The 27,601-nt window shown below is 40.8% G+C and overlaps 2 protein-coding genes across 2 annotated transcripts; both read left to right on the top strand.

Annotated features, from left to right (window-relative positions):
* Positions 1 to 9,394: 9,394 nt before the first annotated feature.
* Positions 9,395 to 11,486, top strand: crygmxl2 (crystallin, gamma MX, like 2). Its single transcript, XM_067245131.1, has 4 exons — positions 9,395 to 9,400; positions 9,832 to 9,909; positions 10,582 to 10,824; positions 11,211 to 11,486. The coding sequence occupies exons 1-4, from the start codon at positions 9,395 to 9,397 to the stop codon at positions 11,484 to 11,486; spliced, it is 603 nt and encodes a 200-aa protein (XP_067101232.1).
* Positions 11,487 to 12,838: 1,352 nt separating this feature from the next.
* On the top strand, positions 12,839 to 13,948 carry crygmx (crystallin, gamma MX). Its single transcript, XM_067245130.1, has 3 exons — positions 12,839 to 12,843; positions 12,979 to 13,243; positions 13,673 to 13,948. Exons 1-3 carry the CDS (start codon positions 12,839 to 12,841, stop codon positions 13,946 to 13,948), a joined length of 546 nt encoding a protein of 181 aa, XP_067101231.1.
* Positions 13,949 to 27,601: the final 13,653 nt, after the last annotated feature.

Below are 27,601 nucleotides of genomic sequence, written 5' to 3'. Positions count from 1 at the left end.
ATTGTAATGGTGAGAGACACTTGAAATGTAACAATGTTCTTTGTAAGTTTGTAAAGTGAACAAATACTTTTAATAATTTTCCTACCACCACCTCCTCTTCAAAGGACAACTTTCTTTTTAATTTCATGTGTAAATTCAAAAATACCTCCTAAATAACAGATGGATGGACAGACAGACACATAACATGGCCAGACCAAACATAGCATATAATGTGTTTTCTTAAAGTAATTGGGGGAGTTCATGTAGTAGGAGATCTAGGTATACGACATATAATAATAATACAAAAATAATAATAATCAGAGGAAGAAAATAAGACTTGGTATGGGATTATAGTGTGCTTGTATTGAAGGTATTAGCTAACAGGCGGGTCTAATTCAATGTAAAGTGGGAGACACATATTTTAGTAGGCTGAGGATTGGTGCTGGAGAGTAATTTCTTCCATGGATGTGTGTTCTTTAGGAGATTTCCTTATTTTAAAGAAGGGTGTTCTTGGTGATAGTTAAGTGTTAAGGGTTTTGAGTTTTGTATCAGTGTGTTTGTTTCCAGAGGGAAGGCGAAGGTGGATTGCTACAACTAAAACCAACACAAGGTTTGTTAACTTCTTGCAAGAAAGGTTGAATTGGTAGGCAAAGCCAGGTGACATGTTTGAAAGACTTGTTTGATTATATAAAAAATGGCAACACAGCTTTCGGAAAAACAATAGTCTTGTTTTCTTCAGTATATACAAAGGCACATTTTTATAACAAAACGATATGGTGTTGTATGTTTATGGATGAATGATTCATTCAAGCAAAACATTTACTCAGTCAACTCATAAAGAGCCCCGTAACTGCAGAAAATATTATAATCAAAAAGCTTTTTCAAATGAAGAAGTACACTATCTTCCATTAGTTTTTGATGTGCTTCTGTAAAGGGGAGAGATGTGAGACAACTACTACTTTTACAGCATTATTAAGCACCAGAGCACATCTGGACACACAATGTGAGGGTTTAGGTTGGTTGAGGGGCAGTTCTATGGCTGTATGTGAAGCCCTCTGTGACATGCTTGCGTGTAAAAAGGACTATACAAATACATTTTGATTTGATTTTGATTTGAATGTGCACTGTTAATAATGTGTGTATTGTTAATGTGTTACAGAGGAAAAAGGTTTCATACACTTTTACCAAAGTAGTGCCATGTATGCTGCTACAGTAAAATGCAGTACTTCTTTGTGAAAATAGATTTTCACCAGCTCTTTTAAATGACGGTGGTCTACAAGCCTATATATTAATAGTTTTAATTCTTGTGGATATCTAGAAAACTATTCCCTTGTAAGTTCCCCCAAGAACCATCATTCTTACAAAACTGTCGAACTGAAAAATCTATAAACGTTTGCTATATGTTTTCCTAATCATTTATTTTTAGTCATTTAGCACACGCTCTTATCCAGAGCGACTTACAGTAAGTACAGGGACATTCCCCCCAAGGCATGTAGGGTGAAGTGCCTTTCCCAAAGACACAACGTCATTTTGCGCAGCCAGGAATCAAACCGGCAACCTTCTGATTACAAGCCCGATTCAATCAATCAATTTAGATATCAACATCTGATCATATTGGTCAACTATTATATAAAAGGGGCCAATTATTTTTAAATGCAGTTATTAAAAGTGTTGCAAAGCATAAATACACTCTTGTGTATTACCTACAAAATCTAATTAGTTAATGAGAATTTTTTTAACAAATGAACGTGTATCTGTGTGCGGCCTGGGGGATTTGAGAGACACCTCAAAGATATAATTATCCGGAGTGGCTCTGCTGGTATTGTTACCTACTGGGACAGCAGCAAAACCCCTCTAAATAAATTGTGATTGCCTTTGGGCAATAAGAAGGGCCCTCCTTTGATCTGCCTTACCGACAAGGAAGTAAAATGTGCAGTTAGTCAAGCAAATTCACAAGCTTTCACAACAATTCTGTTTTTAAAGGGGGGGGGGGTGGGTTCACAAGGCGACTATTTGATTGTCAGGGGCAACCCAATCAAAAATTGAAATGATGCACAATAGCAGATTCACAGCCTCTTCTCTGGAGCACGTGTCAATAGCTGTTAGAACTAATTTGTTTTAATACTAAATTTGAGGAAGTATAAAAAAAAACATATCTGGTTTGAAAGGTGAGCAGATCGTAGGGTGAAAACTCAATCTCCAATGACGTTGTGATGGACAATGGAATGTGATGTGAACGGAACTGTAACAGGTGGGGAGGTATTTATGAAAGCTGGCCCAAACCAAGACAAAGGCACGGGGAAAACAAACAACAACATTTAGATTACATTAATCTTTTCTCTACTACATTTATAATGAGCAACATAAGTTCAGATACACAACTTTCCTCTAATGCAAAAGGACAATAAAGAACTTTCAAGTTCAACTCAGTTTAAGACAACTTTAACAAAGGGTTCCAACTCCCCCGTTCTTAGGGTGGTGGTATCTCCAGCACCCCTTTTCCTGTATATTGGTCTGGCTCATTCAGTTTGCTTGTCCTTTCAGTACTTTGACATTCACCAAGAAGTGCATGTGAGATTGGTCTGGAGAAGAAGCAAACATGTACCAGCAAAGCCCTGCTAAACTATTACTTACATTTAAATTAGTTATAATTACAAGTTAACATATTCATAATGTAATTCTGACTAGTTGCAATTCCAAATAATGATATCTACAAATAACTAGTCAAAATGTCATCTTTTGATATCAACCAATCAACCACTCACTAGTAGAAACATAGTTGCAATGTTCATGTAGTGCAGGGCAGGACTGGCCATCTGGCATACGGTAGGCCGATGGATTTTTGGGCCGAATCGCCAATATAATTTATAGGCTTTTTTTTTCTTTTTCAGGCCGGCCCATAAAGAACTGACAGCGGCCCATTGGTAAAAATTGTTTTGGTCGGGCCTGCCCATAGAGAACTGACAGCGGCCTATTGGTTAATTTTCTTAAAGTTTAGCATCACAAAAATTGAGAAACGACCACCAAAGCGCAAGGGAGGCGCAGGTAAGTTAAGGGAGAAAAAGATACAAAATCTACAAAAACAGGTGAATTTTTGCTAAATTTGCTAAAAATTCGAACATGTTTGGGGGGGGGGCTTTAGCTGCTTCAACATCAGCATTACCTATAGAGTAAGGAGGAGAGGTGGCTGTCTCAGAGAGGCCAAAACATAGGCTATTGACAGAGTCAGGGAAGAAGCCGAGGATGAGGAGAGTGACCATGACAGGGCCATTGGAGCGAGTGAGGAAAATATGGAAGAAAGAGTAGTTGACGACGTGGTAAGGAGTAGGCAAATTAACAGGGACTCAGGAAGGGAGGGAGGCTGTGTGCGTGTTTCTGTATTGTATTTAGCAGACACTTTTAGCTCAAGCCTTCGGCGAGCACACCCAATATCACCACTCTCTCATATATATTATTATTATTTATTATTATTTTCCCACCCCTAAGGATCCCTCAATATTTGGACTACATAAACAACGTTGGTGTCAAAAGGTTTGTCTTGGTCTCGATTGCTTTGCTTCTATTGGGATTTACGTTCCGTTGAACGGTTTAGGAGCTTACAACGTTTTTGTGGCAAAAAAGTGCCTTGTGTGCACCAAGGGACCTCAGTGCTAGCCTAACGTCACAACGTCAGCACACGTCACAACACGTTAGCAACGATGCAGTTCTGGTAAGACAGACAGCGATATCAGCGAGCCCTCAGCATTAGTACCTGTAAGGCAGATTTTATGGGTACATGTACAGCTTGAGCCTCTGTAAGGTCAAGAGGTCATGCAGCGAGGCCCCCTCTGAGCAGAATATAGCACGCAGTCCAGACAGTGGGGAGACAGTAAGGAAAATCATGTACAAATAGGGCTTATGTGATTAACGACCACTTCACCTGCTGAACGTTCTAGTGTGTCAATACACTGACCACTGAGGACCCGTTAAGGAAGCGATTCTGTGCATGTCTTAAAATATACTAGCAGTGTACTTATTTATATACTATTTTTGTACTAAGTAAACTGAATTGGCCCACTTTTTAGGTCATTTAGTACACTTTAAAGTACACTTATAGTGTATTTGAAGTTTACTTTTGAATACTGTAAAGTAGCCTGTGTAGTGCACTTTTAGTTTATGAAGTATACTTCCTAAAGTACTTCAAAATATACTTCAGAATACTTTCAAGAGTACTTTCAATTAATGTAAGTACTTCAAGAAGTAAATTAAGAAATGTCCATTTACTATAGCCTAATATTTATATGTTTAGGGGCCCCTCCAACGCCACCGATCTTGCATCACTTGACAAGAACGGGGGCACTCGCCAAGTAACACTTATTATTAGCTGAAAGAAGCTAGTTCCTGCGGATGGTCTCATGTTGCTTTAATCCAGCTCTTCTTATCAAACGTAACTGTCATTTAACTCACAATTACAGTTACAATGGTAAACCAGTACAACAATGACAATTACCATGCAACAAAACACTACATTCTAAGCAGACACAATAAAAAATATATATTCATGAAGTTACATTTGTATTTCGAACAAACTGCAAATTTATCAGCAAATGTTAACACTATTTACCGCCTTGCATCATGGGAATTGACCAGCCAATGAGCCACGCTATCTTCATTTTTTCACATTGTTATTTAGTTCTTCAGTCAGTTTGACATTTTAACCTTCAAATGCATAATGCAACCCTTCTGTCGGCTTCTTTCTCAAGTAGCTTTTTCGTTTTTTCGATTAATACTCCAATTTATAATTATTAGTATAAGAGTATAGGGCTTCAAAATGTTTTGGCAGTAATTAAGGTTACAGCTTCAGTACCAAAAAAGATTCAATGTGCAATGCATTATAGATTTTCCTGGACATGAATAATTAGAATATACAAGATGGATAAATTTTTTTTTTCCTGTAACGTACTTTAAAAGTATTCTGACTGTTTTTGCTGTATAATAATAGAAAACGTACATCCTACTAAGAAATGTATACCATTTTCTGTTTCTAAGCATACTTCTTAAAAGTATATCAAAAGAGAACTATTTTCAAAGCATACTTAAAAGTATATCAAAAGTGAACTATTTTCTAAGTATACTTCTTAAAGGTATATCAAAAGTGAACTATTTTCTAAGCATACTTCTTAAAATTATATCAAAAGTGAACTAAAAGTGTACTATCCATATTTTAGTATACTTATAGTATACTTTAATAAACTTATTTTTTGTAAGGACATGGTCATTCCGATTCTCGGCCGTGCCAAATGACGTTGTGTCCTTGGGCAAGGCACTTCACCCTACTTGCCTCGGGGGAATGTCCCTGTACTTACTGTAAGTCGCTCTGGATAAGAGCGTCTTCTAAATGACTAAATGTAAATGTAATTTGAAATGTAAAATTGTATTTCCACTGATCAATCGTTTTCAACATATGGAAATTGTATTGTAGATACTTAATCGTTAGTCTTTCTAGTGAAAATGGAATTACAGATATTTATTATGATATGAAAGATATCAGTTCTGACTAGTTGAAAGGATTTTTTTTATAATTGTTTGACAAATATATATTAATATATTACATTTAAGTTTTAACTAGTACATTTTAAACAGTAAAAAGGCTTGCCATAGGAGGCTGCAATTTGGTATACAGCCATTATAAGGTGTAGGATATTGGAGAGTTACTTAGTAGATGTAGCAAATATTTAACTGAATAAACAGTTCTGTGACAACGGTTGACCAATAGTCAGGTCTTGATAGGACCGCTTTACACAAACATTCAAAGGCATTTTTTACTTTGGAACACAATATTCCCCCACTTTAACCTTACAATAGTTAATTTCTCTTTACTTTGTGATAGTAACGTAAACTTCAGTATCAATGAATGAAGTGCTGATTTGATTGCTCTTGGGTCCTACGTGGCATTGAAACATGTTTCAGGAATTACATGGTTGATTCAGGCTTCACCTTATTTCAAAATAATTTAGCTGAATAGAACAATTGTGAGCCAAATCACGTGCAATAAATACACTTTTAGTTTCAAGGATACACTGATTCTGAGGTGTGTTGATTTTGATCTTTAATACATTCCCCAAATGCAATGCAAATGTAGTTTTTTTCTTCTTGAGTGCATGGCTATTGGCTAGTGCACCTGAGGGAAGTCAGCATACAGTAGGCCACGGTAAGTCTATGGTAAAGGAAAGTTTGGGGTGGTATTTGGATTGGATTATGCCTCAAATATCAACAATCAAGTCTAAATGTCTTCTCAGGTTGCGGATTTAGGTAAAATCCCTAAGAGGTAAACAAGTAAAATGGTACAAAGTGACAACATGAACAACTTAACATAATGGACAGCTGCATCTGTTTGTATGGTCCAAGCACCTCCCCCCTATTCCCTCCTCCATTCTGTTCTCCCCACCACCATTTCCTCTTTTAATTATCCCCAAACAGAAAGATGGAGCACATCAGACGTGCTGTGGTAAATCCCGGCCCTGGCACTGGCTCACAGTGGCTCCAACGTCCATGTCTGGTAATCCCGATAGAGAGTCTTGCACTGGCAGAGAGAGAGCGAGGGCGCCTGGATTTTTTTCTTCTTCTTCATGACGGAAGAATAGGGAGGTTGATGTCCTCAGTCCTCTTTATCCTTTCTGATGCGGGAGGCTCTGGCAAGCCCGTTCGATCGCATTGCGTTGTCAACACCACATTTAGCCTTTGACAGGAGATATAAAATCATATTGTACAGGCAACTTTGTATGCGCCTAACACAAAGTATGTTTTTTGTTATTTGACTTAAAAAAGAGTCACAAGCCTCATTGTGATCCATGTAGGGATATTTTCTGATACAAGCAGGTTGTTTTTCCTGAGATGTATTCATCATCTCTTCTTAAAGATCCTGTAAAGTAAATTCCATATTTTGCTTCTAAGTACATTATATACGTGTGAAATGAGTTCCTGAAAGCATGTGCAAAGCGCTAAAACTTTGTCGCACTGAAATGTGGAGTTAAACCGAAGAACAGTTTCTCTTCCGTTTTCAGATCAGGTTTTAATGGGCGGAGCCAAAAAATGCCCTATCTACGTCATTTCGCCCTATCTACGTCAGATCACTGAATGGCTCCTCTGTTATTGTAGCCTACATCAGCTAGCTAGCTAGCTTCAGGATGTCTCCCACCAACCGCAACTGCATCTTCCCTGGATGCAAGAACTCCAGCTGCGCTGCAACGCCATTTAAGTTCCCTATTGATAATGAAAGGAAAAATAGGTGGATAGATTTTGTGAAGAGCCACGCTGATGTAAAGCTTCGGATAAACTCCAACAGCTGCCTCTGCAGTGGATAAGAGAGTCTGCTAAATGAGTAAATGCAGTGACCATTTCACAGCGGATAGTTTTAACATGGACCAGAGACAGACGGGGTCACGGACACACGGCTTCTCTTGCAGCGCAGAGCCGTACCGAGCATCGCCCTCCCGGCCGTTCCTCCTCCCAGTCGCACCTGGACAATCCACTGCTGCCAGCAGTTCATCACTCTGTTCTGTGTGCTTGTTATAATTATACTAGATAACTTCTCCAGAGGTATCTCTGCTACTCGGTGTAGAATGATGGTATTTTGGTGAAATGGTAGCTAATGTGTTAGAAGTAGCGTAGTTGGAGAGCTCACTGTCTGCTGTCTCTGGTGTCCATTTTTACTGTTACAGCTCAGGGGAACATTTCATTTATCTGTATGTTTCACTCATTGAACAAATAAATTCTAATTCTAGCCTATATGGTTTTGTTCGGCTTGACATAGCGTCTATTATCTGGGTCGAAGGTAGGCACTAGGCAGCGAGGGGCGGAGCTTCAGCTCCTTCAGGCGACACGCCGCCCCAGTCTCAAGCAGAGAAGACTGCTGATTTTTTCACGATTTCAAAGCCTAATTTAACATACTTGTCGGTGTTATTTTTTCATTCGAATTTGGATGGGTAGTTAATAACACATTATTCTGTGGTGTGGCAAACTTAAAACTTGTTTTCAGGTCCACTTTACAGGATCGTTAAATATGAAATTAGTTTTGTAGTGTGTCCTGGGAATACTCCTTCTGATTAGTCATCAACTACAATTGGTATTTCTATCTACAAGTCACATAGATGAAAACGGAAGCCAGTCATTCCTAAGGTCCCTCCCTACCTGTTATTTGATGGCCTCTATTAGGCCGTCGTCATCTCATAAGTGATTATCAATACTGCACTAGGAGATCCTGAGCAGCAGCCATCTATTCCTCCATTTATATCTCTCTTGCCCTCTTTCCCACATTCAAAGAAGAAGAGTGGAATACACCAATGGTGGTAGCTTTTTTCTCCTCTGGGGGAAACTGAGAAATCAGGCAGGGTCTTCTGTGATGTTGCTTTCCCTTCTGGGTGGGAAAAAGAAGTCTTGAAGCACTGCTAAAGATGATCATTTGAGATGCTCTGAAATAAGGCCCTTTGCAAACTACAGGGACAGACCAAAGGCTTAGGTCTGAAGAATGAATGAGAGGGTTGGTATCAGTCTTGTTTTCATGTTAATTATCATGTTGGTTATGATAGATGCGAACCAAAGAACTGTGGTGAGGATTGTTTTAATGATGACAAAAAATATGATGATTAAAAGGCTGACAGTCATAAGGCTCACTCTAAAAACGTTGTTAAAGAATTAAATCAATTCCATTATGAACAATCAAAACTAAAATATAGGGGTGCTGATCGTCTATAGCCTTAAATAAAAACTACACAAAAACTGCACCATATGATAAAAGAATATCAATGTTCTACTTATGTAATGGAAAAATAGTGCCGCTCCAACATTGAAACCTATTGAAGCTTAGGAGAAATTCACAGCTGTGACTAATAAATGATTTTTCTTTTAAAAAGCTTATCAACACAGCTCCTTAACTCTAAATGAGTTCCACACTGATACATTGCCAGAGAAGCAGCTTTTTGCCCTGGAACAGAATAGCTATTGTGCTGTGGAAAACATGGTCTCTCTGGTTAAAGCCTCACAAAAAAAGCAAACAGAGGAAAGAGGGCATAGGCTCTTTATACTGATGAAAGGCTAAAGGATGAGCCTGACCTTTCTGGCATCAGCTGGGCTTTGGGAACAGAACACACAAGGGCAACTCCTCTTGGCCTTTTTCCCCTTCAGCTCTGTGGTATGTTTACGAGCCAAAGACTGGAGTCCAAAGCACTATTACTTTTCACACACACACACACACACACACACAAATGTCTGTCATGACATCAGAGTAGGTATCCAGGCTATGGAAAGAACAATAAACACTTTAGATTACATCAACAATAAGAGCTTGATTCAATCAATATCATCACTATCACTTAACCAAAAGGGGCTGCTATGAAAAACAACCAAGATATGATATGATACCAGATGTTGGTCAGAAATGGAAGTATGGAAGCATGAAACTACGGCAAAAATAATGGAACGTAATTTCATTGCTACATATAAATTATGAACATCAGCGCTGAGTTTTCTTTATCATGACAACCTGAAATGTTTAAAACTTTATTTTCAACTGAGATTTTGCATGGTTAAACAGCAGTTTAACTAGCTAAATGTTAAAGCTCTCTAGTTCCACACATTCCTCAAGTGCTTTTGTGTAAAGTTTCAAAAGGCTGCATCACTAGGTCATGGCTGAACAAGGCTCTATGTAGCCCAAACATAGAATAGGGATATGGGGAGGACCATGGACGATTCAATTCTATAGGTAAACTCTAGCAGTTGAGGGTAAAGTGGACTATGGTATGAAAAACAAAAGGGTATGTCTGTGACGTCTAACAAGATAAAGTCTAGTTTGACACGTCATAGTGCTCCTGTCAGGGAAATAATATAAAAGGGCCTGTGAGTCTGTTAAAAGGCTTAAGCTGCAGGTCCTCCAGTCCTCCAACGATGGGAAAGGTATGAACAAGTCTAACTGCTGGGCCTCCTGTTTATGAAGGCAGAGAAAGTTGAGGATAAATCCTTCATGGCAAAATATGTATTTGGACAGACGGGAAAGATTCCAGACTGTGTTATAGTTAAAAGCTACCTAGACCTGTTCCAAATCTGATTTAGCAATTATGTTTTGTTTGCTCTTGGAAATTTAACTTTTTAATCACTGGATCAGATTAGATTGTACTAGACTGGACTTTTTAAGATAGGATAATTACTATTATTCAGTTGCACAAATAAAGCTGTTCAGTTTGGAGACCCTATATTTTAGACAACTAATAGAGGCCATTTTGTAAAAACATTGTAGAGAACTCTAATGAAGTAGAATCAGTGCTCGGATAGAAAAGGCAGGATGATGAAATGCTTTATCTAAGGAAAACCTAAGATGATCATAGAGAGTAAAAAAGCAGGTTTACAATGCGAGTAATATCGTTTCTCAGCAGTGTTTTGAGACCAGATCCAACAGCACTTGCCATAATGCTCAGATTTAAGGGGGATGAGTGTCCCCTACTGGCAATTCAAACCCACTTTCACACACACACATCCTGTCAACCACTTTTTTTTATAGATAAAAGTGACATGGGTGGAAATCGAACCTGTATCTAACACATTTTGTACATTCATCCATTTCCTCGAAAGATTATCTTTTACGAAGGCTACAACTTCCAGGGCCGCCACTATGAGTGCAATGGCGACTGTGCTGACACCTTTAGACACTTCAACTGCTGCAACTCCATCCGTGTAACTGGGGGTCACTGGGTGGCCTATGAGAAGCCAAACTTCATGGGCTACCAGTACATCCTGAACCAAGGAGAGTACCCTGACTATCATCGCTGGATGGGCTTCAACAACTGTATTCGCTCCTGCCAGATGTTCCCTCCAGTAAGTCAATCAAACCACTAGCCGGGTGGTTCTCCCTGCACATCAAACAAGCTTTTTAGAAATCAATGTCAGTCACTGCCCTTTTGATGTCATTTATAGATAGTCGAGTCAAAGCATAAAAGTATTTGTGCCAGGTCCTCAAGGAGAGCCAATCTTTCTTAAAAAGGAATAGGATACACCTCCCAAAAGACTTGGCATCTACGTTTTAATTCTGTCCATTGCTCAGTTTTTTTGGCAGTTAGGAATGACAATTGCTGAGAATGATGTGGCTTCAAAAGGTTATTCCAAATGTCAGGAACACTCAAATCACTGCCAATGGTTCCATGTCTATTGAAAATGTTTTATTGCTCATACAATCACTTTGCACTTATTTATTTGACCAACAGCACAGAGGATCTTACAGGATGAGGATCTACAACAGACCTGAAATGACCGGTCACATGATGGAGTTCATGGACGACTGCCCTAATGTTTATGACCGTTTCCGTCACCGCAACATCTTCTCCTCGAACATTATGGAGGGTTACTGGGCCTTCTATGAGCACCCTAATTACTGCGGACGCCAGTACTTCCTGCGCCCTGGCGAATATAGGGCTTGCAGTGACTGGGGCTGCCATAACCCCATGGTTGGCTCTTTTAGAAGGATGAGGAGTGTCATGTAAACCCTACATCTCTGTAGATTAAAAACAATTTACTAAACAAGAGAATTGAGTGATTTGCTTTCATATCCATAAAAGACTTAGCAGCTAAACAATGCAGTAACTTGGATTGGGGAGATTTTTGTCATTGACTTTTGATGAGTACAGGACATTTTAACAGCCAAACACTACTCTTTAGTTTTTGGTAAAGATGAAGAATTAATTAACTATTATAGGCAACAGCTGCAATTCTACATACACATTACACCCCCAAAAAAATCGTCAACCACATACCCAATCTATACTACACATTGCTGGCCACAGTGTCAATAATGGCTGAGACTGCAACTTTCATTGTGGGACTTCTAAAAAGTGCAGCTGTACTGTATTTTTACAAGCAGTCAGCCCTGACAGAGACAAAGAGTATCTGGTATTGGCCGGTCCTATAGTGTTGTGTAGTCTATAGAGGATATTGTGCTGATGTGACAAGGCTTTGTGTTATGTTTACAAAGATCTGATCCCTACGGGGTGTATAAAGAGGTCTGTACTGCGCAGTTTTTGGTCCAGTGAGAACATACCAGTCACAATGGGCAAGGTAAGCGTCTACATGACATGTTGAGTCCAAAGTGGGAAAAGACAGGCTTCAACTTAATTTACTGTTCAATGAATAACAAACCAATGTATTTTTTCTGTTTTCAGTATCCTTGAATGCCCCAAATTAATAACTTTTGGTCTGTTGCCAGTTCATTAATAATTCCTGAGAAATTAAAATATTAGGTATTTATATATAAATATTGAGTGGAAAGAGGGTGGTTGTTACGAGCCCCCTTGTCGTAGTGCCCCTTGTTGCTACGAACACAGGGCAGGGGACGTAACAGTGTTTTTTCAAAATTGCTGTGTCAGGCCCAGTCTCTGGTTTTTTAAATTTGTTCAATTTAATTGAGCCATACTGATTTGTACTCTGAGCTGTACCATTTCTTCTATATGGCTAAATGTGAATCTACTGAAATGTTACCTGAGGTACCTTGGATGACTATGCAAGTCTGTTAACTTTTTTCATTAATTTGTAGATGGTTTAATACTGATATGTTTAAATTCATTCTTATATATTTATTTCAATTAATCTTAATAGTTTATCAGAGAATATGCGGGAATTGATTTTAGTGAATCCTTCAGTCAAACAGCGTGTCAATAACATGTACACAATTTAACCAAAAATGAGATGGCAGGTGTGTCAGTCGAAAACAAAGCCAGTCATCTGGAAAACGTTTGCTTGACTTCCTTTAAAAATGCATCAATATCAACCCATTGGACTACTTTGACAATCATAAAATAGTTCAGATTTGTTCATATATACTGATCATCATCCGTATATGATGACGTCAGCAAGCCTTATAACAGATTTAAAAAATATATTCTGAATTAGATTTTGGTGGAGTCAATGTTTATCAGGATTCATTTCAAAGTTGATACTGAAATTCAATCAATTGTCTGTGTGCCACTGAGGTCTTTACAGTCAGATACTTTCTTTTGAGCAGATTATCTTCTACGAGGACAGGAACTTTCAAGGTCGTCACTTTGAGTGCAGTGGTGACTTTGCAGAGATGCACAACCACTTCAGTCGCTGTAACTCCATAAGGGTGGAGAGTGGCTGTTGGGTGGCCTATGAGAAGCCTAATTACAGCGGCTACCAATACATGCTGCACAAGGGGGAGTACCCAGACTACCAACGATGGGCCGGTTTTAATGACTGCATCCGCTCCTGCCGTATGGTGCCCCCTGTGAGTGTACCCTATTGTGACCCATTGGCTGTCTTTCAGTAAAATTCAGTGAGTCATCAAATGTCACAATAAGTGTTCGTATTGAGGGGGACTGTGGGGAAGAAGATAGTGGAGAGTTAATGTCAAACATGGGGAGTTTTATTAGTGTTACCCACCCACAATCCACCTTGGGGACCCCTCCCAAGACCACAAGACACAATTTGAACACTGGCCAGGATCCTTTTAGTGCCAGATGGTGTAACTTGTAACTTGAGAGAAGATAATTTGAGTAGTGACCTATTAACAGACAAAAGCTTGCTAGAAGCATAACCAACAGATGAAAATAAATATTTTCATTCACCTTATTAATAATTAGTTATTCTCATTATATCACTCACTTTATTAAGAATTAACTAGGGTGCATAATTATACCATTCTTGATTTTCACAGTACCGTGGGAACTACAGGATGAAGATCTTTGAGCGTCCTGAATTTGGGGGCCAGAACATGGAACTGAACGAAGACTGTCCTGACTTGTTTGAGCGCTTCCACAGCCGTGACATTTCCTCTGTCAACGTCATGGAGGGCTACTGGATCCTCCATGAGCACCCTCATTATAGGGGGCGCCAGTACTTCCTGCGCCCTGGAGAGTACAGGAGGTACAGTGAGTGGGGCAGCGCAAGCCCATCCATTGGCTCCCTGCAACGTGTCACTGAAGTCAATTGAGTCCCCACCTAACCCTACCCTTAGTACAACCCATGCATCGCTAAACCTGATCTTGCCATCTTTGTTTTACTGTAATGTCCTCATTGTTGTGTTTTTTAAATCCCGCCTCCATATGATTGGGATTTAGGTCTCTGTTTATCCTTTTTGAGCTGCGTTGCATTGTCAGGGAAGTACACCTCCTTCAGAGTTCAAGCAAAGCTCATGGTAAATGGTGATAGTCTCTCTTGCTTTTGTTGTTACAGAGCAAAACAGTGTGCTTTGCCAGTTCCCAACCTCCTGTTTTTTTGGAGCTACAATAAATGAATTGATGGAAGTCAAATGATGGGGCTTTCTTTTGGTCTTTAAACAACTTTGTTGTTATCATTAAAGGGATATAGCATGTCAAATTTGAAGGTTGTTATGTCATTTTTTCAACTTGAATGTTGGCCAGGGAGCTAGCTGTGAAAGCATATCCACCAAGGTTTAACTAGACAAGAGATATTTTTTAGCAGAGTGCCATGACATCATTACACCCCTTCCACAAAGCAAAATTATCAAGGAAACAGAAGCTTATTCTTTGAAGCTGGTTATTAAAGAACAAAAAAGGGGAATCTGAAGATGGGCATGTAAGAGTCTTTATGGGATCACATGGTGCCAAGCAAGTGCTTTGGGTCCACAAAAGAGGCCCATATTAGACCCACATCACAGACCCAAAGAGGACTCAAAGAGTTGGAGTCAAAGTGTCCTGGTACTAGCTCCGAGCATCAAGCTCTCTCTGAACAAAAAAACGAAAACTAGTCCACATCCCCAACTCATGCATTTTTCATCAGCCAGAGATACGGAACTCTTTCAGAAATAAATATCAATTATTGAAATTGTTAATTAGACTGCCTGTAATTGGCAAAGATACACATGAATAAATAACTTTAACTATTAATTATTGATTCAAAAAAGAAAAAATTGAAGCCCAGCAGGAAGCACATTAGGGAGTCTCTTAAGATCAAGCGCAACAAGAAATATGAGTTTTGGTCTTAAGTAATGTTCAATTAAAGGCCTGTTGACTTTTCTGTCCAAGTCCAGTTATGTACTTTCTGTTTCTGCTCTTTCCAAACCTTTGGACTTATGATGGGAGGCTGATTGAGGGGTAAGTAGTGCCTTTTGGAAAGTGAATGTTTTAGATAAGGGTTGAGAGAAAGTGAATAAATACAAAACCTTCTCTGTGATGCCATTTCTAGTCTCCGTTCTTGTCTTCTCTTGTCTTTTCATTTCTGATCATAAGATCGTTATCTGATATCTGTGGACATTGGTGTGTGTCAGATCCATCAACAGGGTTCATCATGGGACTTGGCTGTGCTTCAGCCAGGGTTATGTCGGATAAAAGATGGCGGGAGGTTCAAAGTGCACCATGTCTGTTCTTACAGTAGTAGAAGTTAAAGTTGGGGTCATGGGGATACTTGCACTTGCACAAAAAGATGGTTGCAGTGGACATGCTATTAAATGGGTATTCTCTGATCTGTGCTCAAAAACAGAAAACAACTGTTTTCGGAAGATATGATTTGCACCAACAGCTTAACACATAACTTGAACTATAATCTGGCCAGGTACAGTGCAATGTAGTCAGTGCAAAAATACTGGGTGATAAAACAAATATCTAGGATCGAGTGCGAATATTGTTTTCTTTTTCTTTTCTTCACTGCGGCCGGCACTCAACGCTTCTAATGATAAACACAAAACGACCAAATCTCTCTGAAGGAGTGATAAGGTCTCAAATATTTTAAGCCGATTATCTGGGCTATAGAGCTTTCCAGGTTTAACAACATTCAGATACGCGTATCTTCTTCAACTATTTTCAGATTTCAATGTATGACACAATTTGAAATCTTACAATCTGCACTTTAACAATTTGTAAAAAACTGAGAAATTACCTTGTCGACAACGTCCCTTTTTGACTGGAGTGTGTCACATTTAAACCTGAAGCTGGGCCTAATAACACTTGTTCAAATTTACAATTTTAGACGGGTGGTTGTACTTTTCCAGAATATTTGTTGAGGACAGCGTTCATACTTTGTGCAAGTGTTACAAATGACCTGAGATGACCTTGATCAGCTACCCACACTGTACCATACAACATCTCCAAACTCCCTCCACAGCATCCCTACAGTTAACTAGGTGTAAACTTTTAAATGTGGTTATTTCCATTTAAACAACCACAAACCTAATGTCACCCTATATCTAAGACCTATACCTACATTGATATCTCATCAATCAGACTTCATAGCATTTGGGGATACATAACATCAAATATTACATTAATCTTGTTTTCTAAAGCAATTTAGACCATAGTTTCAGTATCTCCTTCCACAAGTAAAGAGTGAAAAAAGAAAGAGTTCTACTCTCTACCCTTTCTTTCCAAACCTTTGAAATTGTGATGGGAGGCTGATTGAAGGGTAAGTAGTGCCCTTTGGAAAGTGAATGTTTTAGATAAGGGTTGAGAGAAAGTGAAGAAATGGCATCTCTGTGATGCCATTTTTAGTCTCCGTTCTTTTCATTTCATTTCTGATCATAGGATAATTAAACCTCTATAGTATTGTCTTCCATCTTCCATGCCCCACTTACAGCAATGAGAATTCCCTGTTGGGAATTTCTTTTAACATCCTTTTTTAGACAGCTGTTTTCAGATCAGTGTGATTTATTTCAATTAAAGACTACGACTGAGATAAATATACATATAATATTGAGACAATTCATTCTTATTCATCTCCAAATCAACGGACATGAGAAAATCCAATAGCATCATTATTCAACTAAAACTTCATTTTGCAATAAAACTACACATTACCCAAAAACCTGAACTGATTCTTACTGGAGATGTGTGTTGCAATCTTATAGGCTTGCATGTTGGAATGTTACAGTGCGTAAATATAAAGGCTGTGAAGTTTTTGCCTGGAGGATAAGAAAGGCATCTTGTCAATTAGCTACTGCTCATATTCTCTTATGAGGCTCAGGGCATTACCATATTTAGCGGAAATAAAGCCACGGTTTATACCCCGATTTAAAAATGTTCTTGTGGTGGTGAAGCTTATATTACGATGCGGCTTATAGCACATTTTTATAACAAAACAACAGTAGTTATTAAAAATTTGATAATTCCCGGGCAATAGAAAACATACATTACGCACTTACTTTTGTTTTCGAAGTGTGTTACACAACGGCATGATGTAAGATCGCCTATACTCGTGCATTGCTTGGTATCATTGTTCCCCTATCAAGTGCGGCATATATTACAGTGCGGTTTATACTCAGATTTACAAACACAAAGCTCCCATTCGGTAGTAAGTCGAACTTGTTCCCGGTGAGGGTTGGACTCCGCCAGGGCTGCCCTTTGTCACCGATTCTGTTCATAACTTATATGGACAGAATTTCTAGGCGCAGCCAGGGCGTTGAGGGGGTCCGGTTTGGGGACCTCAGGATCGGGTCGCTGCTTTTTGCAGATGATGTGGTCCTGTTGGCTTCATCGGGCCGTGACCTCCAGCTCTCACTGGAGCGGTTTGCAACCGAATGCGAAGCGGCTGGGATGGGAATCAGCACCTCCAAATCTGGCCATGGTTATCGACCGGAAAAAGGTGGAGTGCAATCTCCGGGTCGGGGAGGAGATCTTGTCCCAAGCGGAGGAGTTCAAGTATCTCGGGGTCTTGTTCACGAGTGAGGGAAGGATGGAGCGCGAGATCGACAGGCGGATCGGTGCGGCGTCCGCAGTGATGCGGGCTCTGCATCGGTCCGTTGTGGTGAAGAAGGAGCTGAGTCGAAAGGCGAAGCTCTCTATTTACCAGTCGATCTACGTTCCTACCCTCACCTATGGTCACGAACTGTGGGTAGTGACCGAAAGAGATCGCGAATACAAGCGGCCAAAATGAGTTTTCTCCGCAGGGTGTCCGGGCTCTCCCTTAGAGATAGGGTGAGAAGCTCGGTCATCCGGGAGGGGCTCAGAGTAGAACCGCTGCTCCTCCGCGTCGAGAGGGGCCAGTTGAGGTGGCTCGGGCATCTGATAAGGATGCCTCCTGGACGCCTCCCTGGTGAGGTGTTCTGGGCACGTCCCACTGGGAAGAGGCCCCGGGGAAGACCCAGGACACGCTGGAGGGACTATGTCTCTCGGCTGGCCTGGGAACGCCTCGGGGTCCCCCAGGAAGAGCTGGTGGAAGTGGCCGGGGAGAGGAAAGTCTGGGCCTCCCTGCTTAGGTTGCTGCCCCCGCGACCCGACCCCCGGACAAGCGGAAGATGATGGATGGATGGATGGATGGATGGAAGCTCCCATTCTGGTGGGGTGTGGTTTATAGAAAATGTGTTCATTTTCTGAAAAATACGGTATATACTGTATATACCTTGTACAAGGTATAAAAATGCAAAATAGGATGAAATGCTTTTGGATTAAAGGAAATAAAAAAGTGAAAAGCATTTTAACATGAACAAGTGTTTCTTGGTATGTTGTTTACAATGAAATTGGTTTGATATTTTAGCACTTTCAGAAAGGATTTTCTTTTTTTTTATGTTACAAAATAGAACATTGTGAAGTTTAGCTGAGTGAGTATTTGACCCTTTTAAACAGTAAACCAGTAACAAAGCAACACAGAGGAAGCCATTCACTTTGCGGTCAAACTGATTGTGTCTATTCAAGAACCGGTCAAAATTATGTTGTGATCTCTGGAAAAATGAATAATATTAGATGACTACAAGGAGTAATGTGCAACAACAACTATGTATTTCATCAACCCATTTGTTGTCTTGTGTGTGATTTCTAGACAGTAAGTTATAATCAAGGTCTTGGCTGTGTTGTTATTAAGTAGTCCAATTATCCAACTAACTTTAATCTGTAAAACATGTACTGTAGTTGCAACTGAAGCGCAAAATACTCATAAAACCTGAAAATAGTAACGAATAGTATGAACTAAGAGCATCTGACTTTTAGTCATTGCTTATGCTTAGGCAATAGTGTACAGCAAGTGGTGGTGGGTAGTCACTGTCCAGTCTGTACTGGGCAGTCTGTACCAATTAGGTGAGGCCTCATAAACTCTGACAGAAGTCAAAGTGACCATTCAAGCAAATAAATCGTGAACTTCTTATACACAGGAGCGTCTGCTCAGTTCTGCCTATCTGCACATAATTTTTAGCAATTGTCCAGGGAATTGGCCTTTTGGGATTTTAAAATGTGTTTGGTAACTGAGTCAGAGCAGGTTGGACCAGACAGAAGAGACGTGCGTGTCTATCTATTTCCCAGGTAAATTGCTTTCTCTGTGACCAGCCAGGGGCTGAGTAACTGGGAGGGTCTTATGGAGAAACGTCATGGTGCCCTGCTCAGAAAAGTCTGCTGCTGTGTGCCCAGCGGCCCTCAGGACCCACTTGGTGGTGAGTAGCCCTTCCAAACCTACAGGACCTCTAGCATGGATACGAGCTGTGCTGATGCCCACTTAAGCACCTATAGAGGGGGTTGGGAATAGAAATAAGACATAATGAGAGAGATGGAGGGAGGAATAATGAGAGGGAGGGTTGAAAAGACAAGCAGAGTGTTGGAAAAATTGAAGATGTAACACATTTATCCTGTATAAGAATGATTCTGTGTTCAGTATTCCTTGGGTGCAAATAGAGGCCTAACCCCAAATCTGAACTCTGGGTAAACATACAAGACCCTTATCTTGGGGCTGAGGACTAAGAAGAGGGGTTTTTTGGTTGTTTTAAGGAGATACTGTTTGACAAAGACTATAGGTGGAGACGCAAGGTCTGGTGACCATTTGCTCGACACATATGTGAAGGAGCTTTTACGACCCCAGGACCGGAGATCCTGTTGTTGTGTTGCAATCAGGGTTGATGTCGTAAACACGCACACACGTAAACACGCACGCACACACGCGCGCCAGGTCTATGCAAGGAGCCAATGAAGAAGAGCCATGGGACATTTGCATGCCTTTGTCTTAACCAATGACTGTAAAGAGCGGGGTTGCTTAACCCCTTGTGCTGCCTTCGGGTCACATGACCCAAAGGTTCATAACGAACCATCGTTGTGTTTACCCAATTTTACCCAATACAAAAACAAATTAAACAAAATTCTTTCAACCTTTGCAATGTGGGGGCTGAGACAGCCCAATGGTTAAAAGAAAATGCTTCACTTTGTTTTTGTATGCGGTAAATTTGTCACAATACGACGGTGGGTCACATGACTGATGGGTCAGAATGACCCTAAGATAACACAAGGGTTAAATAGGTAGCTAGCGCAACATGCTAGCAGACAAACTTGTAGCACAATGGCGTGTGATGTTTTTGTCTCATTCTGGGCTGGCCGCAAGCAATAAAGCTTTCTTAAACTTGTTCACCGACTGACTGTGCAATGCTTGATAGATTTATATTTCACACACAGAGTTGTATTCCATAGGAACAGATAGGGTGAAGTAGGACAAGGACGAGGCATACACACCCAGTCCAAAGCACTAGCCATCCGCAAACCTGGAGCTGGCATTCCAGACCACGCAGGCGCTGTCAAGTTGCTGTAAGAACTGCTCTGCTGTGTCCTCTAAAAAAAATCATCATCAATTCTAATCCAGCACATTGTATCAAATATAAATTTGATCAACCCACTCAAGCTGTTACGCCACTAATGACCACTAGGGGGCAGAGATTATCTAAAAATAAACCTGTTGGGAAATCACAAGCAACACCTCATAATGTCTTGACTATGGTTAATTTTTTTTGTTTAGATCCATTGTACAGTTCCAAGGAACTAGGAAAGATATGTCAAAGACAAAGGTAAGTGTGATAAATAAAGTTGTGAGGATAAATCTTGTTGCTTTAAAGTGGTCTCACAGGAAGCTTAAATTTAATGTCTTTAAGATATTATAATTCATGTTAAATGGCACGTAAGAATGAAGAAAAAGGGGATAGGAGATGAAGAAAGGAAACAGAGATAGACAAGACAAGCAAAACCCTGCTGTTAACCAACCATTACATCGTTGCTATCCAAGTTGTTGATAATCTGAATGGACTGTGTTAGAATGGGCTGGTGGATGTTGTCGGTCACTTCCATTTTCGGTCACAATGACGTCGGTGTGGGAGCTGCCGTAGCAGTGGATGTAGTCTACAGCCTCCTGCATACTGTCCACCACTTAAATGCAGAACTCCAGGTCCCCGTACTCTGTTTTCAGAGACTTGACCTCCGATGGGCTGAAGGTCAAGTAGGAGGCAAACCTGGGGCCGGCTTGGATCTTGACCTGGTGGAGATGAAGATTGACATTGGTTAAGTAATCGGACAGCTGTTAAGGGAGGTCAATGCATTGATCGGTTATGTTGACTTAGCATTGGTACTGTTGTTTGTCTTTCAATCAGTTTCAATTCTTATCTATTTGTCAATGCAGTTGGACTTTGATATTGTCAGGTGATATACAACTGAAATTCAGGGTTTAAGAAAATCGATTCTGGAACAGATAAAACGCATTTTTATTATCTCTCTAATAATGATAGACAAAGGTGTGTGTGTACAAATTAGAATGGGTTTAGTTTCCCACAATCAGCTCAAGAACCGGACACTCTGCTATGTTCTTATTCTGCATGTGTCCTCTTTATAATCCGATGGTATGCAGTGCTGCCATTGACGTTGTTTGGATAAGTATTTCAACATCAAATAATGAAAAATTATGACAAAATTATTCCAAATGTTCTCTTCTCGTCCCTGCCCCTTCACTCTGATTGGTCCTCTGGTCTGCAGCGAGTTTCCTACAAATATCTCAAGAAACCGGGTACTCTGCAAAGTTATATTTTGCGAATGAACTAATGCGATGAACAAAGGCATTCTCAATTAAATAAAACGTAGGAAAATAGGGAAATATGTCACACCCTGATTCGTTTCACCTGTTGGTTTGTCTCCACCCCTCACCAGGTGTTCCCGGGTTATTGTCATCGGTATTTAACCTCTGTTCTCTGTTCTTGCAGTTGCCAGGGGGGTATTCCAGGTAGCGGGTTCAACAAACTGTGAGCCTAACCCTGAACTCTGAGGTGATCTAGTTTAAAATCGGTTCCAGAAAAGCTCATTTGAATTTGTTAAGTCAACTTGGAGTACGTCCACTCTGAGTTAAGCGTGGGCTTGAGAACTATTAAAAGCCAACATCAGTGGAGCTCCGATACTAAGATCCACCATGGCACCCGGCGACAAAAAACGTTGTCCTACTTCCGATATAACTTTTATTAGGCCTACGTGTTTATGATCAATCTGAGCACAGCAGCATAGAGACAATTGGCGTGATTGCTGCCGAGTCAATGCATACATTTGAATGCAGTGGCCAGTCCATACATTGAACATTTAACCCCAGTGTCCGTTAATATTACAGGTGAAAAAGTGGTGGACTTAATAAAATAGCATGTTCAATGTTATATTAAATATAAAAACACAGGTAAGGCACACGAACAGGTAAGGCATATTTTGTTTAGGCCTATAAGCTTGTGATTGTAGCCTCTACTTCACCTTGCTTTTAATCATATTCGACATGATACAAAGTAAATATCAGTTGGTGCCTATTCAACTAATTGTAGCAGTTACCCCCAACTGAATGCTTTTCATCACAGGATGATGATGACGATTAAGATGACGAAGAGACGTTTGCTGCCGCAGAAATGGATGCACAGATGTATGGTACATGTATGGTAGCTACTGGTAGGCAAAGAGTATAGAAGTTCTTTGTTCTCCCCATGTTATTTACAGGCTTGTGTGGAATTGTCAGTTACACTGTCATTATGAGTATAATGAAGAGGAAAAAAACGATTTGCGCATTCTGATCCTGTTGAACAGAGCATGGATTCTGAATAGGCTACAGTGAGATGTTCATTTAATGGCTGGTGAATTATGCATGTGGAACTGTGGAATTTAATGTAATCTCATGTATTCCCAGTTATAAGTAAATAAGTTGTACAAACTGCATCTCATGAAGAAAGTGCCAAAAACTGACCAAGAGATGGTGAAGGCCTAGGGTAGAAGAATAAAGGCTAATCTTGAAAAAGATTTTGCTGGAACACCAGTTACAGGATGGTACATGGTCACAGGTGAATGTTAATAGTAGGAACAATAGCCGATAAAAATACTTGGATTTCTATTTGTTGGCAATGAAGAAGACAAAATACAATTTCAATTATTTGTCCTCGGAGAGCCCCGGAGAGCTCGACGTACACCTCCTGAATTTCCTAACTATCCGTCGTAATTTTGGATAGTTACGGATACCCCCTTGGCTGTGATTGGTCAGTATTAAGAACCGCTTGCGTCAGGGGCGAGGGCGGGGTTGCCGTGATCCACAAGACGAACAGAATCCTTTGACCGCCATTGCTGTAAGTTTTTACAATTCATATTTCAGCTAAACAGTACATGTAAATCAGCATCTGAATTGAAATGTGACGAGAAATGGGCAGTGTTGTTGCTGAAAATGTGCTTATTTTATTGATGAAACGGCTAATTTGTCAATTTGCTCCGACTTTTCAATAACCTAGCTAGCATCGCAGTGTAGCGCCACCTACTCTTCTGGCGGTGAATTGTTTTCAGCACCCACAGCCTACAGAGAACCATAAACAAAGTCTATCCCTCCGTAAACGGATTAGCATAGTCGGAGTCGCATATTTCAGCCTTAACCAGGCGTGAATTAATGCACAGGCTTGCGTAGACTGCAGCCTACGGGCCCCACGTGTGCAGGGGCCCCAGATTGGCTGTACTGTTTTTTATTATTTTAAATGTACTTCAGCGCAAACAAAATAAAGACCCTAATTGGCCCATAAGATTTTTTTTTTAATAAGTAGGTGATTGGGTAGATGTGACCAGAGCCATAGAAAAAGAGAGTTGCGACACGCTTTGATCTCGCTGACACGTGATCACGTGGTTCAAGTAGCTCGCTGTAGTTCCAAAAACCCACTGCTGTCAACCTGTTTGAATGGTTTTCAATGCAGCTGCCTAACGGAAGTCGCTTTCTCAGGCAAATGACGAATGAAACAGGCTTGGTTAAAGAAATCCGAGATTCTGGCTATCTTCAGCAGACTCGTATCTACAAAAAGCAGTCCTCCCTGACGTTTTTGGTGTAGAATGGAGTGAAATACAACATTGTGAACACTCACTGCCAGGGAAACACAGAGGAAAAAAGCTAGGGCTTTTGACATTTACATTTAGTCATTTAGCAGACGCTCTTATCCAGAGCGACTTACAGTAAGTACAGGGACATTCCCCCGAGGAAAGTAGGGTGAAGTGCCTTGCCCAAGGACACAACGTCATTTTGCACAGCCGGGAATCGAACTGGCAACCTTCTGATTAATAGCCCGATTCCTTAACCGCTCAGCCATCTAACTACCTTTCATCTAATTTTACAGGTGAATTTTGGCCCGCACAGGCCCCGTTCCAAGAGACAGAAAATGTTTGAAGAGGGTTGCACTGCTGTACAAATTGTCCATGTATAGTACTAAATGCCTTCTCTCAGGTGTGCAGAGCAAGTAAGGTCAGCACAAAGTGACCCATCCCTGCTGAACATCAACTAAACCGTCGAGCACCTAATTCCTTGGTGTACCAGCAGTGGCTGAAAGCCCATCTCCCATCCCACATCTTCACCACATTGCAAAGAGGGACTATAGGCAGCTTCCCGAGGAGCTGCATCACGGCCTGGTTTGGGAACTGCACCGCTTCGAACCGCAACTCTGCAGAGGATGGTGAGGACAGCCGAGAAGATAGTCAGGGTCTCTCCTCCCTCCCTGACAAACATACCTAATGCTGCATCCTCAAAGCCACACGCATTGTGGACAAACCAATGCACCCCACACGCACCTGTACATCATCAGACTCCACTCAATATTTTTCCATATGGCTGCTACCTCAATAACTGATGTCCACACATGGTATTAGTATGTTATGTTTACATTCACATATTGTATATTATCTGTATATTTCCCTATATTTTAGCTTATCATAGATGTAATCTATGTTCTGTGTACTTAGTATATGTTATGCCAGGTTGCCTTGTGTTGTCTTGTCCTAAGAATTTCAGTGCCCAGTCTGACCTTGTGGTGTTCTATGCAACTGACAATAAAAGACTTGAACTTGAAGTATCCCCACCTCTTTGTGTCTTGGGGCATTTGTCACAAATGTCATCTTGTCTTGTTGGACCAATTTTATTTACCTAATTCTACTTAGATGTTGTAGTTGTCTAGGTTATGTCTAGGTCCTGGAAGAATGTTGTTTTGTTTAATTGTGTAATGTAAGTATATGATGACAATAAATGCCAGTTGACTTGTCAAGACAACAGACCCAGAAATCCCAAGCCCATCATGATCCTGGATGTCCATAGTGGATCCTGTGTAAAGGATCATGTCCTAAATATAGCCAGTACATCACACAACTCAAACAGCTATACTTTTTTGTTGATATGTTGACGGAAGCTTTGCCTACCCCTACACAGCATCAAGGTTTTAAATAATTTTGATGTGATATTTTTTATAGCTGTGTGCTAATGATATTCCTTGATATGTAACGTGACAATGACAAGATTGTACCCTTTCCTGGACATGTACATGAAACAAGTAAAAGGATACTGTGGTAAAAATTGAGACGTCTTGGTGTGGGTTTTTTAACTTAAACTTAAAATATTTATTAAAATAACTTAGTACTGTAATTACTGTTCCGATTTTCAAATATTCACACAAGTGAATCCACAGTGAATGGATATGTTATGTTATCGTAGTGTAGCTGTCGAGAAGATAACTTGGCTAATACCGATAATGTAGGCTGCCATGTTTTTTTGTTATGATCAGTACTCAATGCATTGTGGGTGTCAAAGGGTCAACGAGATAACCTACTCTTCTCACGAGAAAATACTGAGGCGTACGGGGTCAAGTGGGACATCATCAAAGTTCATCTTTGTTGCCGGAACACAAACAAATCCAAGATGGCCGCATGTAAACGAGACGAAAGACAAGACGATTGACGGATGTTTTAGATGCATATTTGTGAATGTATATCTATTATTTCGATCTCTGGTTGGTTATACAATAGTTAAAATGTGTTGAAAGTGATAGCCAAGTCAAGGAAAACATATAATATTATGGATTACTAGGTGACGTGAGTAAAGCGTGAGTTATTTTTGGTTAGCTGTTAGCTAACATTAGCTAACAAAATTGTCAGAATCAGAATCAGAATGGGATTTATTCGCCATGAAAGTTTGCACAAAAAGGAATTTGCTTTGGCAGGAAGGTGCATACAATAAACATAAAATGTAAATATGTGGACAATCTATACTAAGGGTACGTAAGTTAGCAGTACTAAGTGGAATTAGAATTAAATAAAATATACAATAAAATAAAATATAAGTTGCCGTAATTTACAATATAAAAATACAAATATTACAAAAAATACAAATGTACAAGATACAATTTTGTAATGCAGTGCAAAAAGCAGTGTGTTTTAAGCAGGAAGTCATTAGAGTCAGTGTGGTCCCTTGGCCTTGTTGAAGAGGCCAACAGCGGAAGGGAAGAAACTGTTTTTGTGGCGTGAGGTATTGGTCCTGATGGACCGCAGCCTTCTGAGGGGAGTGACTGAAACAGGGAGTATCCAGGGTGGGAAGAGTCGGCCACAATCTTCCTCACTCGCCTCAGGGACCTCGAGGTGTGCAAGGTCCTCGAGGGTAGGCATATTCCAGCCAATCACCTTCTTAACAGGATGATACGCTGCAGCCTGCTCTTTTCCTTGGCAGTGGCAGCAGCGTACCAGACGGTGATGGAGGAGGTGAGGATGGACTCACTGATGGCTGTGTAGAAGTGCACCATCATTGTCTTTGGCAGGTTTAACTTCTTCAGCTGCCGAAGGAAGTACATCCTCTGTTGTGCTTTCTTGATGAGGGAGCTGATGTTCAGTTCCCACTTGAGGTCCTGGGAGAGGATAGTGCCCAGGAAGCGGAAGGACTCCACAGTGTTGACTGGGGAGTCACACAGGGTGATGGGGGTGAGTGGGGCTGTGTTCTTCCTGAAGTCCACAACCATCTCCACTGTCTTAAGAGCATTGAGCTCTAAGTTGTTCTGGCTGCACCAGGTCACCAGGTTGGCCGCTTCCCACCTATAATCAGACTCGTCTCCACCAGAGATGAGCCCAATAAGGGTGGTGTCGTCCGCAAACTTCAGGAGTTTGACGGACGGATGACTGGAGGAACAGCTGTTGGTGTACAGGGAGAAGAGCAGAGGAGAAAGGACGCAGCCCTGAGGTGATCCGGTGCTGATGGACCGGGAGTCAGAGACTTGTGTTCCCAGCTTAACGCACTGCTTCCTGTCAGGCAGGAAGTCTGTGATCCACCTGCAGGTGGAGTCGGGCACGTTCAGCTGGGAGAGCTTGTCCTGAAGCAGGGCGGGGATGATGGTATTGAAGGCAGAGCTGAAGTCCACAAACCGGATCCTGGCATAGGATGCTGGGGAGTCCAGGTGCTGTAGGGTGAAGTGGAGGGCCATGTTAACTGCATCGTCCACAGACCTGTTGGCTCTGTAGGCAAACTGCAGGGGGTCCAGCAGAGGGTCTGTGATGGATTTAAGGTGTGCCAGCACCAGGCGCTCGAAAGACTTCATTACCACAGAGGTCAGGGCGACGGGTCTGTAGTCATTATATCCTGTTGGCCTTGGCTTTTTGGGCACAGG

The sequence above is a fragment of the Osmerus mordax genome, chromosome 10 (genome assembly GCF_038355195.1).
Source record: "Osmerus mordax isolate fOsmMor3 chromosome 10, fOsmMor3.pri, whole genome shotgun sequence".
In the NCBI taxonomy this organism is placed as follows: Eukaryota; Metazoa; Chordata; class Actinopteri; order Osmeriformes; family Osmeridae; genus Osmerus; species Osmerus mordax.
This window is presented reverse-complemented; position numbering and strand designations above follow the sequence as displayed.

What these genes read in the sequence shown, in the direction of transcription:
- crygmxl2 (XM_067245131.1), top strand. An exon ending in GTCCTCCAACGATGGGAAAG is followed by an intron (nt 9,910 to 10,581) that starts GTATGAACAAGT and finishes TTTCCTCGAAAG; the next exon opens with ATTATCTTTTACGAAGGCTA. An exon ending in CCTGCCAGATGTTCCCTCCA is followed by an intron (nt 10,825 to 11,210) that starts GTAAGTCAATCA and finishes TTTGACCAACAG; the next exon opens with CACAGAGGATCTTACAGGAT.
- crygmx (XM_067245130.1), top strand. An exon ending in CCTGCCGTATGGTGCCCCCT is followed by an intron (nt 13,244 to 13,672) that starts GTGAGTGTACCC and finishes TGATTTTCACAG; the next exon opens with TACCGTGGGAACTACAGGAT.